The following is a 15,447-nucleotide window of genomic DNA, read 5'->3' on the forward strand; positions in this document are numbered from 1 at the left end:
GCTTCCAGTTCCAACCTACATGTCACCCAAGGAGGAGAGGACCCGGGTCTGCCGGACCTCGGCCCCTCATCTGGACTCTGGTGGCTTGAGCCAACTCTGGAGCCAGGAGAGTTCCTCCCTGCCCCAACGGAGCGACAGGACGCGGGGACCGGGGCTTGAGGCTGTTGGGGCTGGGGAAGAATGTAGGCGCTGGAGCTGAAGCTAAACCCAGGTGAGAAGAGGCGCTGATGGCGGAACCAGACCCTTATTACCATACAGCTGAGGACGCGCCCCCCTATGTTGGGGACCACGCCCCCTTACCCCCAGCACAGGGACCACGCGTCTTGGGACTGGCACGCGCCGAGCCCAGGCGGGAAGCAGAAGGGAGGAGGCACGCGCTGGACACGCCCCCTGCAACTGGGGAGAGAGATGCCCATCAGGTGGAGGAACCGAGCCCCCGAGCCTTGGACGCTTGGCCCTCGCCTAGTCTGCACTGGCCACAGAGATGTTAATGCGTCCGCTGACTTCCCTGCTGCGCCCGGTGGTGGTAGGGTGCGCGGGCGGATGGAGGCTCACAGGTTGGGGGCCGACGACGTCAGGGCTCCCGAAGCTCCGGGAGGGTAAAGGAGATCCGAGTCCTTCAGCGCTGGTTTCGCTTTCTGAGCTTAAGTTCCCTTTACCTGCTCGAGGGCTGCAGGTAACTAACGCTGGCCGTGGACACACCGCCCACGGGGACTCCCCAGTGTCTCCGCCCCCACTACCATCCGGAAACCACTAGCTCATCTTTCGCCCCATTCCCCCTGATGCTCCCCCTAGTCTTCCCGAGGCCAATGTCTCCTCCTGTAACCCAGCAATTGCGGAGAACTGGTCACCTCGGCACGCTCTGAGCTGGGGGACCCAGGAGCTGAGTGAGAGCGGCCCAGAGGGGCGGGGACCTGTGCCTGACTGGCTGGCGGGGAGGGGGGAAGGCGGGGGCGGAGGCCCCTCCGGGCGGCGCTGGGACTGTAGCAGCTAGAGGCCGGAGGGGAGGGGAGAGTGACCACGAGTCTGAGTGACAGGCGGGTGAAGAGAGGAGCCAATATATATAAGGAAAGCTCCGGAGAGCGCAGGTTTCAGTAGCGGCGCTGAGCGCGGTCAGTGAACGCGAGGCCAAGAGCCGCAGCTCAAGCCGCCTCAGTGCCGCGTACCCGGACACTAGCCTGCTTACAGCACCAGGATTAACCCGAGGACACGTCCTCAGAGCTGCTGCCACCCAGCCGCCCTCACCTGGATTACCTACCGCGGCAGTTGGAGCGCAGTTAGCGCGAAGGAGAGGCGGAAGGAAAGCCCCGAGCGGAGCCTGGCTTTTCAGGGACCCCTCCGGCGGTGGGGCGCGCGGGAAAGCTTCCTAGCCCGCGGGTGGAGAGCGCGACGCCCCAGGGGATGGCAGTCGCGTCCCGTCGCGCCTCGGGCTGGGCGCTACTGCTGCTGGTGGCACTTTGGCAGCAGGTAACGTCCCCACCACTCTCTCCCACCGCGCCTGGGGCCTGACCCCCGGGCGCCCACCGAGCTGACCGCTCCCCTTCTTCCTTCTCTTGGTCCCTGTGCAACAGCCCGCGGCCGGCTCCGGAGTCTTCCAGTTGCAGCTGCAGGAGTTTGCCAACGAGCGCGGCGTACTAGCCAGCGGGCGGCCGTGCGAACCTGGCTGCCGAACCTTCTTCCGCGTCTGCCTTAAGCACTTCCAGGCAGTCGTCTCTCCCGGGCCCTGCACCTTCGGCAGCGTCTCCACGCCTGTGCTGGGCACCAACTCCTTCGCCGTCGGAGACGACAGTAGCGGCGGGGGACGCAACCCTCTGCAACTACCCTTCAATTTCACCTGGCCGGTGAGTACAGCGTTGGGCGCACTGGGAGGTCACGAGAGAAGGGGGCTCCCTGGGAACAAACCCTCTCTCTAGACTTGCTCACTCCCTCCAAAAAAGGGGGGGCGCTCTTCTGATCCTTCTTTCCGACTCTTTCCTGGGACCTCACCCTCCTGTAGGCTCTCTCACCAGTCTATCTCTTCCCAGTTCTACGTCCCATCTTCTCCTAGATCTTGGGATACGATTTTCATCACCTGCCACCCCGGCTATTCCTCACCTCCGAAAGACTCCCCCGTACATTACCCCTTCCTTCAACTCTCCTGCTACCCGGGATTCTCTCGCCTTCCCTGCTCGCGCGCGCTGCTGAGCACAGACCCGTTATGTTGACCCGGGTGCTGTAACTGTATCCTGCAATTAGATTAATTAAACCGGCTGCCGAAAGGCACCCCCACCATCCCCTGTTCATCTCGCCATCTCTCTGTCTTCCCCGCCCCCTCCTTTCTGTTCCCAGGGTACCTTCTCACTCATTATTGAAGCTTGGCACGCAGCAGGAGATGACCTGCGGCCAGGTGAGTAGCTCGCTTCGCGGCCACAGGGGGGCGACACGGCGCAGCGCCGAAAGAGTTAATCTGTAATAGGCGGGGGAAGTGCAGGGTGGGGGGTGGGGGGCAGGACGCTCAGCTAGGCCGGGAGCTGCGCCCCGCGCTGGACGCTCGGATTCCGCCCGCTGCCTGGACTCTGAGCACAATTGCGTTTCCTGCGGGTTATTTTTGGCGTGGGAACGCGGGGAGCACGGCGGTGAGAAAGGCCGAAGCTGCCAGCGCCGCTGACGGGCCCCTTCCTGTATTTTACACCTTTCGCGAATTCCGCTCCTTTGGAAAGGGAATAATGGCTTTGGGATGTTGTTCTGACACAGAGGAAAAGGATATTTCAGCAGCACAACAATTCTCACTTTGAAAAGGAAAAAGAAAAGCATTACCATCTTTGAGGGCAGAACCCCTGAATGGGCACCAGAGGACCCTTTGCTCCCAGGGTCCTCAAAGGCCTGGAGAACTTTTTTTTTTTCCCTTTTATCCCCTCATTTTGACCTCTTTTCCTCTTTCCCCTGCCTATCTGCCTCCAGAACACTGGGATATCTTAACATCCTTCTATTGTCCCCTTTTTGAATGGTATCAGGCCCTCTGCACATGCACATATAGAGCAGCTAAGCAGTGGGACCCTTGGGTTCTTCTGGCCTGTGCTTGCTGGCAGGTGGGGGTCATCTGGACAACTGGTTTGATCCAGCAGTTGCTGGCACTCTTGGGGACTGGCTGCCCTTCCTTGACCCGGCCCTCTGCCCCTTCAGAGGCCTTGCCACCAGACGCGCTCATCAGCAAGATCGCCATCCAGGGCTCGCTAGCTGTGGGCCAGAACTGGTTACTGGATGAGCAGACCAGCCCTCTCACAAGGCTGCGCTACTCTTACCGGGTCATCTGCAGTGACAACTACTATGGGGACAGCTGCTCGCGTCTATGCAAGAAGCGCAATGACCACTTCGGCCACTACGTGTGTCAGCCAGATGGCAGCCTGTCTTGCCTGCCCGGCTGGACGGGGGAGTACTGCGAACAGCGTAAGCAGCCAAACTCCCACCTGCCTGGAGGGGGGTCCCCGGAACAAACACAGTGGCATCTTGTCATCTGCAGTCTGCCTCCCTTGGAGAGCGGTCTGGGCTGTCCACTAACTGGGCCTCAGGAACAGCTGGGGATGCTTAGGACGGGCTTGGACTCTGCCCTCTCTCTTCTTAGCGTTCCTCCCCATCATGCTAAGTCCACAAACACCCCGTTGTTGCACTGGATTCTCCTTCCCGGTGCCATTATTTCTCTTTAAGTCATCCATGGCTCCCTTGGGAGGCCAGGAGTGGGAAGTAAGCCCAGGAGAGCTGGGGGCACCCCCAGGGCAGGAGAGGGAGAATAGGACTTCAGAGTCATTGGCAACCCGCCCTCACCCAGCCCTGTTTTCTTTCCTCAGCTATCTGTCTTTCTGGCTGTCATGAACAGAATGGCTACTGCAGCAAGCCTGCAGAGTGCATGTGAGTAGGGGCCGGAAGCCGTGAGGGGGGAGCCATCCCCTGGCCAGGCCCTCACCTCACCCCCAGCTTGTCTTTTGTTCTACAGCTGCCGCCCGGGCTGGCAGGGCCGCCTGTGCAACGAATGCATCCCCCACAATGGCTGTCGCCATGGCACCTGCAGCACCCCCTGGCAATGCACTTGTGATGAGGGCTGGGGAGGCCTGTTCTGTGACCAAGGTGAGTCAGGGCAGAGAGAGGGGCTGGGCTGGGGGTGGAAACCAGAGCTGTCACCTGGACCTTTCCTACTTGATGACTGATGAACTTTCCCAGTATCCTTCAAGGAGCTTGGGACTTGGAAGGATCTTAACAACTGGCTTAACATGAGCTGGTGGGTCCTTCTTCCTTGGGTGCTAGGGAAAGAGGGTGGCTGGAGAAGCCAGGAGGATGACAAGTTGGCAGCCTGAAGGTGGCCTCATAAATTCCAACAAGGCCAGAGAGAGGGGTGCCAGGCTCAGTTCCTCTTTCGACCTTGTAGTTACCTATTAACCCCCTAAGTGTTTGCTTACCTGCCAGGGCTGTTTGAGCAGCTCTCCCCTAAACAGCTGTCTGGTGGGGTGTGCCCACGGGCTGCCCCGAGGCTGTGGGTGCGGGGGACTTCTGGGCGGAGTGACATCTAACCGCCTTCTCGGTGAGGCAGAAACAGCCTCCCTTGTTCTCCCCAGCAGCACTTGCCAGGCAGCTGCCTGAGCCCACAGTCTTCCTGGTGTTTGAGGGGCTGGTCACTCTTCTGGCTCTATGGGGGTCTGCCAGCCTCAGTGGTGGGGGAGGGAGCCTTTTCTCCTTCATCCTCATAGCCAGCTGCAGCGCGTTCCTCCCATTTTCAGGGTCAAATGGGGTGGCTGCTGCCATGGAGACACCAGCACAGGCCAGGATAGGGTGGGCAGGACGCTTGCCAGGATAGAAGGAACTTGCCTGGGCCCTGACTTGCTGGCAACAAGGGGCCTGGAATTCAGCCCCTGTTTTCTTTGTGGATGTGTGTGTGTGTCACTTTGTCCCCCCTCCACGCCCCTCTAACACACACACACACACACACATACACACACCTGGTTCCTGCCATGTCTCTTTCCTCCCCCAACATTTGCTCCCAGGTGATACAGCCATATACTCGTCTTACTCAAACATAGCCCTTATAGTCCCTGTATTTGCTCTGTCTGGTTCTCCCTCCCTGTCCTCCCCGAATAAGAAAACAAAGACTTATATTTCAAAATACCCCCGTGACACATTCTGCTTTAAAAAAATGCCTGGTAACCACCTATGGTGGCTCTAGCCCTCCCTCTACTCTTGCCACCTGTTAAAATTGCAGCCCCCTTCCAGGCTTACCTCAGCTGCCCCTCCGCCATGAAGCCTTTTCTGACTTCCTCCTCAATATGTGGCCTTGCTGTCGCCTCCTCCTCTTTACCTTTATGTGTTTGTGAGCTTACCTGCAGGCAGGTGTCCAACTGTGTTTTTTCAACTTTGATTGATTGCACTCCTCAGACGTGGTTCTAGGTGCTTCTATATACATTATTTCACTGGGGGAAGAAGGGTATTTGGACCTGGAAGACTTTGGGTTGAAGCGCCAGGTCCGACCATGGACAGTGAACTTGAACTCCATGGAGCCTGGAGGTGGAGACCATTTTTTGGCTCTGCTCAGCTGGTTCCTGTCTCCACAGATCTCAATTACTGCACCCACCATTCCCCATGCAAGAATGGGGCAACATGCTCCAACAGTGGGCAGCGGAGCTATACCTGCACCTGTCGCCCAGGCTACACTGGCGTAGACTGCGAGCTGGAGCTCAGCGAGTGTGATAGCAACCCCTGTCGCAACGGAGGCAGCTGTAAGGTGAGGCCTAGGCAAGCCCAGAAAGGCAAAGCTCTGGCCGGGTGGTAGCTGGGCATCCCCACCCCAGGCGGCCAGTGAATGTGCAGCCATGGGCAGGCACTATGGGCAGGTGGGAGCTAGGTCCCAGCCATGAATCCCTGCTCCCCAGGGTTTGACTTTGGCCCCTTCCTGCTCTCATTCCAGGACCAGGAGGATGGCTACCACTGCCTGTGTCCGCCGGGCTACTATGGCCTGCACTGCGAACACAGCACCTTGAGTTGTGCTGACTCCCCCTGCTTCAACGGCGGCTCCTGTCGGGAGCACAACCAGGGGACCAGCTACGCCTGTGAATGCCCCCCCAACTTCACTGGCTCCAACTGTGAGAAGAAAGTGGACAGGTGTACCAGCAACCCGTGTGCCAATGGTGCGTCCTGTTGCCTTGCTAATCTGATGGATCGGCCCTGGGGCCCAGAGAAGTTTCTGGTGAGGGAGGGTCACAAGAGGAGGAGAGAGGCCTTGTGTGTCACTCTGGGCAGGCTGAGACGGATCTGCATCTGCTCTGGATGCTGAAGAGCTTGTTTGATCATCTGGGTGGCTTTGGAAGAAGGGCAGGTTAGCAGTGGGTGCAGGCCATTGGAGAGGAAGCAGTATGCACACTGCCTGGCTTCCATTCCTGTTCCCATGTCCTGACCTGGCTGGGGTGGCCTCTGACCCTCCCCAAGAAGTCCTGGATAGAGAAAGGGATTTTGAAGGCCTCATGTCCCTCTTTGAAGGTGGCTAGCAGGTGAGGGCCCGGCTCATGGAGGACTCATCTTGCCGCATGGCTATGGGGAACCCGGAACCTTAAGGTGTCTGGAATGTTCAGCATTTGGGGGGCACCATGTATGTTGTCTTTGGTCTTTGTCTACTTGGTCCACTGGTGACCATCTGGGAGACGGACAGACAGCTGTGCAGGGGAGAAGGCTGGAGAGGGACCGGAAGGGCTGAGGTGGAACCTGCTCTCTGACTAGTCACTAGTTAACTCCCCAGAGCCATAGTTTCTTCATCACCAAGTGGGAAAATGTACTACCTGTCCTCTGTATTTCATGTGGTTGTGATGCTTAAGTGAAACAATAATTTATTTGAGCATTTACTGTACACCAGACATGGGCTCATGTCTTCATGCATTATTTTACCTGACCTTCAAAAGAGCCTATAGCATTCTTCTCCAATTTAACATGTGAGGAAACTGAGGCTTAGAAATAAAATAAAGCAGCAGGTGCCAAATCCTTAGTTAGAGAGAGACAGCTGAGATTCAAACCCAAGCTTATCTGCTTGATTCTACTGTAAAGCTCTGTAAGCAGCCAGTGGTTTTTATACATGAGCCCACTGAGGCATAGAGGGAGGACCAGGGTCATCCTTAACTCAGGGTCTCCTGACCCTTCATGCAAAGAACTCTGTAGCAGGATCTGTATATGCTGGCTGTGTTCTGGAGGCAGGAGGACCTGAGCTTGGAGCTGGTTCCTGGGATGGGGCGCCCTCTGCTCCAGGGGGCGTTCCCTGGAGATGGCTGACTTGTGGCCTGTGTGTACCCATACAGGGGGCCAGTGCCTGAACCGAGGTCCGAACCGCATGTGCCGCTGCCGTCCTGGATTCACTGGCGCCCACTGTGAGATCAGCATCAGCGACTGTGCCCGCAGCCCTTGTGTCCATGGTGGCACATGCCACGACCTGGAGAATGGGTTCGTGTGCACCTGTCCAGCCGGCTTCTCTGGCCGGCGCTGCGAGGTGCGGATGCCTGTGGAAGCCTGTGCCTCGGGACCCTGCTTCAATGGGGCCACGTGCTACACCGGCCTCCCTCCTGACAACTTCGTCTGCAACTGCCCCTATGGCTTCGTGGGCAGCCGCTGCGAGTTCCCCATGAGCATGCCCCCCAGCTTCCCCTGGGTGGCCGTGTCCCTGGGCGTGGGGCTGGTGGTGGTGCTCGTGTTACTGTGCATGGTGGTGGTGGCAGTGCGGCAGCTGCGGCTCAGGCGGCCCGACGGCGGCAGCAGGGAGGCCATGAACAATCTGTCAGACTTCCAAAAGGACAACCTGATCCCCACTGCCCAGCTCAAGAACACAAACCAGAAGAAGGAGCTGGAAGTAGACTGTGGCCTGGACAAGTCCAACTGTGGCAAACAGCAGAACCACACATTGGACTATAATCTGGCCCCAGGGCTCCTGGGGCGGGGGATCCTGCCCGGGAAGTATTCCCACAGCGATAAGAGCTTAGGGGAGAAGGCGCCACTGCGGATACACAGGTAAGCAGCACCTGGAGGCCCAGGGGCTTCCCAGGGACACATCTATGGTCCTGCCTGGGCTCCCCCAGGAGAGGTGGGAGGCTGGCCCCAAGCCCTTGACTGCTTTTAAGCAAATAGGGGCTCTTGCTGCTGACAGGCTACAAATCCAATAAGATTTCTTCCAGGCTCCTTTTATCCCTCCTTCCCATTCACTCATTCATTCATTCACAAAGTCAAATGTCCACAGTATGTCACTTGTGACTCCAATTTTCCTCCAGCATGGCTTGCCTCCAGTGGCAAACTGGCCTTTCCAGGCCTGAGACCCTCTGTGGCTCTCTCAAGGCCTGTTCCCAACTGCCTACCAGGCTAGCACTGGGTATCCCTAATCCCTGTGTATCTTCTCCCAGAGCCACCTTGGCCGGTTCCCTTTGGCTCTCCAGGGTCCAGCTTAGCGCCCCACCTCCTCCAGCCCTCTGCTCATCTCCCCCTCACCGGCCTGTCTTGTGTTCCCTCAGTGAAAAGCCAGAGTGTCGGATATCAGCCATATGCTCCCCCAGGGACTCCATGTACCAGTCTGTGTGTTTGATATCAGAAGAGAGGAATGAATGTGTCATTGCCACAGAGGTGAGTGATGGGCCCGCCTTCCCTTCTAGCATGTGCCCTCCTACCTTTAGGGAGTGAGAAAGTGGCCTGGTCACTCTTGACCCCAGGGGCCGCTCCTGAAGGGTGGGTCGGAACCCCTCCTTGGCAGGCCTGGTTCAGTGGCTCTTGGATCTCTGCTGGCTTCGTTGCCACAGAGGGTGTGAAACAGGAGCCGCAGTGGTGAGCCAGCCCGGTCTCTTCCTGCTGTGTTAGTGCTGGGCTGGGCGGCGTGGCACCTGGCCAGCTCCCGGGAGCTGCTTCCCAGCTGCTGGTGGGTGAGGGTGGTTGCCTTGGGCCCCTCCTGCCCCTACTCACTGGCTTCCTTCAGTGGCCCCCTCATGGGCACAGACTTCCAGGCATGGGTATGTGTTGGGCCGGAAGACCAGGAGGGCTGCCCCACCTCCTCTTCACACCACCTGCCTCACTGGCTTCTCCCAGGGAGGCCCAGAGCAGCCATGGAGGGAGTGCTGGTACCCCAAAGTAACCCACTTTCTCCCTTTCCACATGCCCCCCAGGTATAAGGCAGGAGCCTCCCCAGGACATCCCAGCTCCACCCCAGCAGCTGGACCTTCCTTCTGCATTGTTTACATTGCATCCTGGATGGGACATTTTTAATATGCAACGTGCTGCTCTCAGGAGGAAGAGGGAATGGCATGAACTGGACAGACTGTGAACCTGCCAAGAGATGCAGTACCCTCCCACATGTTTGGGTGTCTGTCTGGCATCAGATTGGCAGCCGCACCAGCCAGGGGAACAGAGGAGAGGAGAGGTGGCACTTGGACCCGCCCTGCCAGCAGCGGCCTTCAGAGGGCTCCTTGGGGCTCCAGCCTATTTTCCAGAGGAAGGGGCAGTGGTCCCATGGGGCCTGGAGCTGCTCTGGCTTCCACTGGCATCTGTGTTTCCAAAAGTGCCTTGGCCTGGGTTCCATGGCAACAGCTGGGTCCAAATCAGAGAGGAGAGAGGAGGCCAGTAAGGGCAGGGCCATCCGCCAGCCGGGAAGCCACCTGGTGCAGCTCTTGGCAGGAGTGTCCCTGCAGGTGAGGTGAGCTCCCGGAGCAGAGAGGAGGAGCACTTTCTGCCCCATGCTTCCAACGACTGCATGTGGGCCTTGCTCCTGACACCACCCCATCCTCTCCGTGGCCCGGGCTCTCTGGGTATGGATATTGGTAAGCCTTCCCTGGCTGCCACAGCCTCTGGCCCTGGATGCCTCAGGCTCCTGTGAGCAGATGGGGGAGGGCCTGTGCCTCTTCCCAGCCAGGGGCACCAGGCCTAACTGGGGAGCTCCGGGCAGAGATGATAGAAATTCTGTTGAGGGAGAAACTGGGTGCTGTGGACACCCAGATCCTTCCCTCCTTGAAGCCCATTCTAACGGCTTCGAGCCTGGGCTCTGCCCATACCCACTACTGCCCCCGGACTACCCTTGAAGCCGATCTTCAGAAATCAATAATATGAGTTTTTATTTTTTTTGTAGTTTATTTTGGAGTCTAGTATTTCAATAATTTAAGAATCAGAAGCACTGACCTTTCTACATTTTATAACATTATTTTGTATATAATGTGTATTTATAATATGGAACAGATGTGTACAGGAGTTTATTACTTCTTGGGTCCTGTCTTTGTGATGACAGAGTGGGAATCCTCCTGACTCCCCTTCTCATATTTCTGCCGGCTTCCCCCCACCTCCCCCGCAGAACTTCCGGGACCTGTGTATGCACTTGGGATTGGCCTGCTGTGCTCCGGGCCCTCATCCTCTTCTAGTCCTTGGGGAACCAGGCTTCACCCATCTCGTCCCCAGCCTGGGCCAGCTTTCTCTACCTGATGGCTTGAGGTTGGCTGCAACCCCCTTTTGCTCCTGCCATTCCTTGGGGGATATGCCCCCTGGCCTGACTCTACCCCTCTTTTCTCTTTAAGTCTAAAAAGGCTTATGGACACCCTAGTCAGCCTAGGAGATACACGAATTCAGGGGAAGGAGGCAATCCAGCCAGTCTTCCTCTTTACAAAAGGAGCCTCTTGTCAGAGCACAGGGTCTCTGAACCACGATAATGTCTGGGCCCTTCTTCCTGCTGCTGCAGGGTTTTAGATGGACTGGCACCCTGCTCTTTTTTTAAGCCATAGCCAGGCACTGGTCTTTGTGCCAGGGGATTTGCCTTGGGTCTGTCCTCCTTGCAGCTGGGCAAGAGAGCTGGCGCACTGTGCCTGTTCTGCCCTGAGCTGCTAGTTTCCTGAAGACTGTAGAGAGGGGATGAGGAAGAGGAGGGAGGCTTCCCTGAGTCCGGGTTTCTCTGGCTGAGGCACTACTTTTTTGACGGAGTTTCCAGTCTCAACTTCATGGCTAGCTTCTTCTAAGGCTCAAGGTGGTCCCTAGGGTGCCACAGTCTTCTCTCTACAGCCACAAACATGTCCCCTGGAGAGCAAGTGATGAAAAATGAGCCACTGACAAAAAGCCGAGCAGATGCTCCTAGCTCTCAGTCTGTCCAGTAAAGCAAAATAGACGCAGCAGATGCTCCCAGTGGAGACCAAGCACATGCAGCGCTTCGAGCTTCCCTTGTCTCCTGCCTGACACACACAGCATACTCACCCCTCATCTGGGTACTTATGCCCGATACAAGGGAGCAAGAGACCGAGGCTCGTGCACACTCACCCAAGTGCACACGTTCCACGCCTCACCACTGCTCTCTGTTCCCCTCACTGCACACACAGGGTATCAAACAGGAAAGCATTCAGGGAACCGTTCCCACAGCCTGAGCCGGCAGCAGGGGGAAGAACAACACGACCTCACTCTTCCTGCCCAAAATGAAACAGGAAAGCAGCTCCCGGGCCCTGGGGGGCGGGGGAAACTGGGCTGGGACACGAAGGCGAGATGACGAGGCTCCCATGTGGGGGACAGGTAGGACACCCGCGGGCCTGCACGTCCACACCACGGTGTTGTGCTGGGCTGCACGGGCTGCCAGGTCCTGAGGAGAGAGTCCTGAGGGGAGCTGGCTGGTCAAACCCACCCACCTGATCTGATACCGAGCCCACTTTCTGGGGAAAGAGAGGGTCTCTTCATGCACTTGGTCTGGGCAGCTTCACCCCGTAGCTTGTGCCGGGTTCCACCTCTACTGCCATGTGCCAGGCACTTGGGGTGTGAACAGGCCACAGTGGAAGCCCTTCTTTCTCTGGGATGTCCAAGTCACTCCCTGAGGGTTTGGCCCCTTCTCATAGGTAAGGTACCCAAGTTTTTCCTGATGGAGTGTTCAGGTGTATAGGAGAGGCCCCAGGCTTGGCAGACACAAAGCCAGATGATAGCTGTGGACTCACTGTGAAGTGTTCTTCATGGCTTATCAAAACACCCATGCTTAATCTGCACTGGCATTTCGCAAGAGAATTCAGAGCACTGCAGTTCCTTAGCCTGGAGGCAGTGCCCCGTCTAAAGGAAAGCCTAACCCATGGTGACTTCCAGTTCTGAGGACAGTGGCTTTTCCAGGGCTTACTGGCTGGTAACCACCTGGATATCACCGTGGGAGGTGAGGTAGAGAGAGGCTGTGAAGAAGAGTGGTTCAGCTAGGGTTCCCTCTCCTGCCTCAGAGCCAGATTGGTCAGGGGATAGAAAAAAAGGACAGTGGTTCTTACCTCGCCCTCCTTCCCCCCGTCCCCCGCCCCGTCCCGGGCTAGATGAGGCCAGTAGACAACTCAGGTTGTGTGGCTGCTCCACTTCTTACGAGGACCCACAAGGGTCCTCCTCCCTGCCACTCTCTCCCCGCGGGTCCGCAGGATGACGACCCAGCCCTCCGGCCCACGTGGCCAGCTGCATTCCGGGAAGGGATGGAAGTGATTCACTCAGGGAACTGTGAGTGTCCCTTCCCGGGGAGAGGATGCGCCTGGGAGGTCCCAGTGGCCTTCCCCAAGCGGCCGCGCCCTCCCTCGCGCCCAGGGCGCACGGCACTGCTGGATCCCGGCCGGCCTGGAGCCCCGAGCGCCGGCGGAAGAGGCAGGTGCGGCGCGGCCGCACCTGCCGCCCCGGACGCCCCGGAGGTCCAGCGGCTCCGCGCCCCCCGCCCCCCTCGAGCTCTTTGTTACAGCCCGACTTCCTGTTTGCGGCCTCCGGACCCCGGCTCACTTCCCGGGCCGGGAAGCCGCCGAAGGCCGCGAGTTTCTCGGAGACTCCCCGCCCGCTCGGCTCCGCCTCCTGCAGCCCCGAATCCCGCCCCCAGCCGGGGAGCCCGCGCCGGGCCGCGGCCGCGGGAAGCCGGTGTCGCCGGCGGGCCATCGGGCGGGACTGCCTGGGCCCCGTTGCCCGACAGCAGGGGGCGCTGAGCGGCCGCAGGGCCGCACCTGGACCGGGACCGCGGTCGCTTCGCACGCCTCGGGGTCAGCGCTTCTCTGCCCTGGAGGTCACCAGGACGAGCCGGAGGAGGGGGGCAGCTCGACGCGGGTTCAGTGTCGTCTTTGTCGCGCAGAGCTCCCTCCAGGCCTCGGCCCCCTAAGCATAGAGAGTAGATTGGAGAAAGCTCAGCGCGATGCTTTCCCCTAATTATGCTTCAGCTGTGCCTGAGAAGCGAGCCCATCCCCAAAGTCTTTGAGTTATTTTCGCAACCAGCGCCCTCCCCACCTCACGGCCCTCTGGGCCATCCCTGCCCGCATCTTGAGTGGAAGGAAACAGACCGGCCAGAAAGGACACCAGGTTTGAGCTGGGAGGCTGAAGCTTCTTCCAGGACCACCTGTCATTGCCAGATGACCTGGGACAATCCATGCATTTCTTCATTCCTTCCACACTGAGTACCTTTTATATACCAGGCATTGGCGACACCTAGGAAGCCAGGCATCTAGTTAATTATCTTTACCCTCTCAGAGAATCGCAATACCTTGTGTACATTACTATGAGGTTGAAATGAGTTAGTGTATGAAAATATTTGTGAGCAACAAGTCCGTTCCCCCCTCCCCTGCCGCCCCAGGTAGGTTCAGTACAGTTCAGTTGCTCAGTCGTGTCCGAATCTTTGCAACCCCATGAATCACAGCACGGCCAGGCCTCCCTGTCCTTCACCAACTCCCGGAGTCTACCCAAACTCATGTCCATCAAGTTGGTGATGCCATCCAGCCATCTCATCCTCTGTCGTCTCCTTCTCCTCCTGCCCCCAACCCCTCCCAGCATCAGGGTCTTTTCCAATGAGTCAGCTCTTCGCATGAGGTGGCCAAAGTATTGGAGTTCAGCTTCAGCATCAATCCTTCCAATGAACACCCAGGACTGATCTCCTTTAGGATGGACTGGTTGGATCTCCTTGCAGTCCAAGGGACTCTCAAGAGTCTTCTCCAACACCACAGTTCAAAAGCATCAATCAATTCTTCGGCGCTCAGCTTTCTTCACAGTCCAACTCTCACATCCATACGTGACCACTGGAAAAACCATAGCCTTGACTAGACGGACCTTTGTTGGCAAAGTAATGTCTCTGCTTTTTAATATGCTATCTAGGTTGGTCACACGGAGAAGGCAATGGCACCCCACTCCAGTACTTTGCCTGGAAAATCACATGGATGGAGGAGCCTGGTAGGCTGCAGTTCATGGGGTCGCGAAGAGTTGGACACAACTGAGCAACTTCACTTTCATGTATTGGAGAAGGAAATGGCAACCCACTCCAGTGTTCTTGCCTGGAGAATACCAGGGACGGGGAGCCTGGTGGGCTGCTGTCTATGGGGTCGCACAGAGTCGGACACAACTGAAGTGACTTAGCAGCAGCAGCAGCAGGTTGGTCATAACTTTCTTTCCAAGGAGTAAGTGTCTTTTAATTTCATGGCTGCAATCACCATCTGCAGTGATTTTGGAGCCCCCAAAAATAAAGTCTGACACTGTTTCCCCATCTGTTTCCCATGAAGTGATGGGACCAGATGCCATGATCTTAGTTTTCTGAATGTTGAGCTTTAAGCCAACTTTTTCACTCTCCTCTTTCACTTTCATCAAGAGGCTCTTTAGTTCTTCTTCACTTTCTGCCATAAGGGTGGTGTCATCTGCATATCTGAGGTTATTGATATTTCTCCCAGGTAGGTTAATCTTTTTTAAATTTATGCCAGCAAACCACTTTGGGAGCTTTCACCATCCCAGTCCACAGGATGGAGGAGAGGTGCTAGAGAGGAGCTTGGAATCTGGTTGGATGGTCCCAGCAGTAGCCCTGGACCAAGGAGGCAACTGAGATGCCAGGTTGCCTCCACCATTTCTTCTCTTTGTGTCCCTGTCTTTAAGGAGCATCACTAGTCTAGGTCAACCTCCTCTGACGTGGGGAGTAACGGAAGAGAGACCTGGGCTGTGGGAAGTGACAGCAGGACCCCGAGTCCTCTAGAGTCCCTTTCCCCTTGGAGATCTACCATAAGTGGCTTTTAGCCCTGCTCTTGCTAGTATTCTGGCCAAGAGTGGGCTCAGCATGTTCCCTTCATCCCCAAAGACTCTCTTAGACCATGACGCAGGGTCCAAAAAAAGCCAGCCGCAGCTACAGTCAGAGCCAGGGTAACTAGCATCTCAGGAGTCTGGATTTAGCCCTGGGCCCATGGCTGTCCTGTGTCATGGCACCCCCTGCAGGGCAGAGCCAAAACCCTGCCAGGCAGGGTGAACTGTCTGTCTCCAGTGATCCCTCCTCCTGACTCATGCTGGAGGCAAAGCAGGCCCTGGTGGTTAGCAGACAGGTGTGTGCCTTTGACCCGTCCTAGGGTTGCTTTCCCTTTCCCATAGTGGCAGGTATTTGGGCGAGGCCCATCCTACCGCTGTAGGACGTTCAGTTTCACTTCCATCAGTGACTCCCTTCCGTCAGTGCTTCCTCTTCTAGCTCTCTGATAAAAGAGAACTACAATGTTC

General features: G+C 57.4%; 1 protein-coding gene across 1 annotated transcript; it reads left to right on the plus strand.

Moving 5' to 3' along the window:
- Positions 1-1,112: 1,112 nt before the first annotated feature.
- On the plus strand, positions 1,113-10,205 carry DLL4 (delta like canonical Notch ligand 4). The gene is made up of 11 exons (XM_052646536.1): positions 1,113-1,467; positions 1,572-1,841; positions 2,329-2,386; positions 3,163-3,426; positions 3,825-3,885; positions 3,971-4,101; positions 5,577-5,746; positions 5,930-6,149; positions 7,305-8,007; positions 8,502-8,610; positions 9,144-10,205. Exons 1-11 carry the CDS (start codon positions 1,402-1,404, stop codon positions 9,147-9,149), a joined length of 2,058 nt encoding a protein of 685 aa, XP_052502496.1. The 5' UTR covers positions 1,113-1,401; the 3' UTR covers positions 9,150-10,205.
- The last annotated feature ends 5,242 nt before the right edge of the window (positions 10,206-15,447 follow it).

This window comes from Budorcas taxicolor, chromosome 10 (assembly GCF_023091745.1).
Source record: "Budorcas taxicolor isolate Tak-1 chromosome 10, Takin1.1, whole genome shotgun sequence".
NCBI classification, from domain to species: domain Eukaryota; kingdom Metazoa; phylum Chordata; class Mammalia; order Artiodactyla; family Bovidae; genus Budorcas; species Budorcas taxicolor.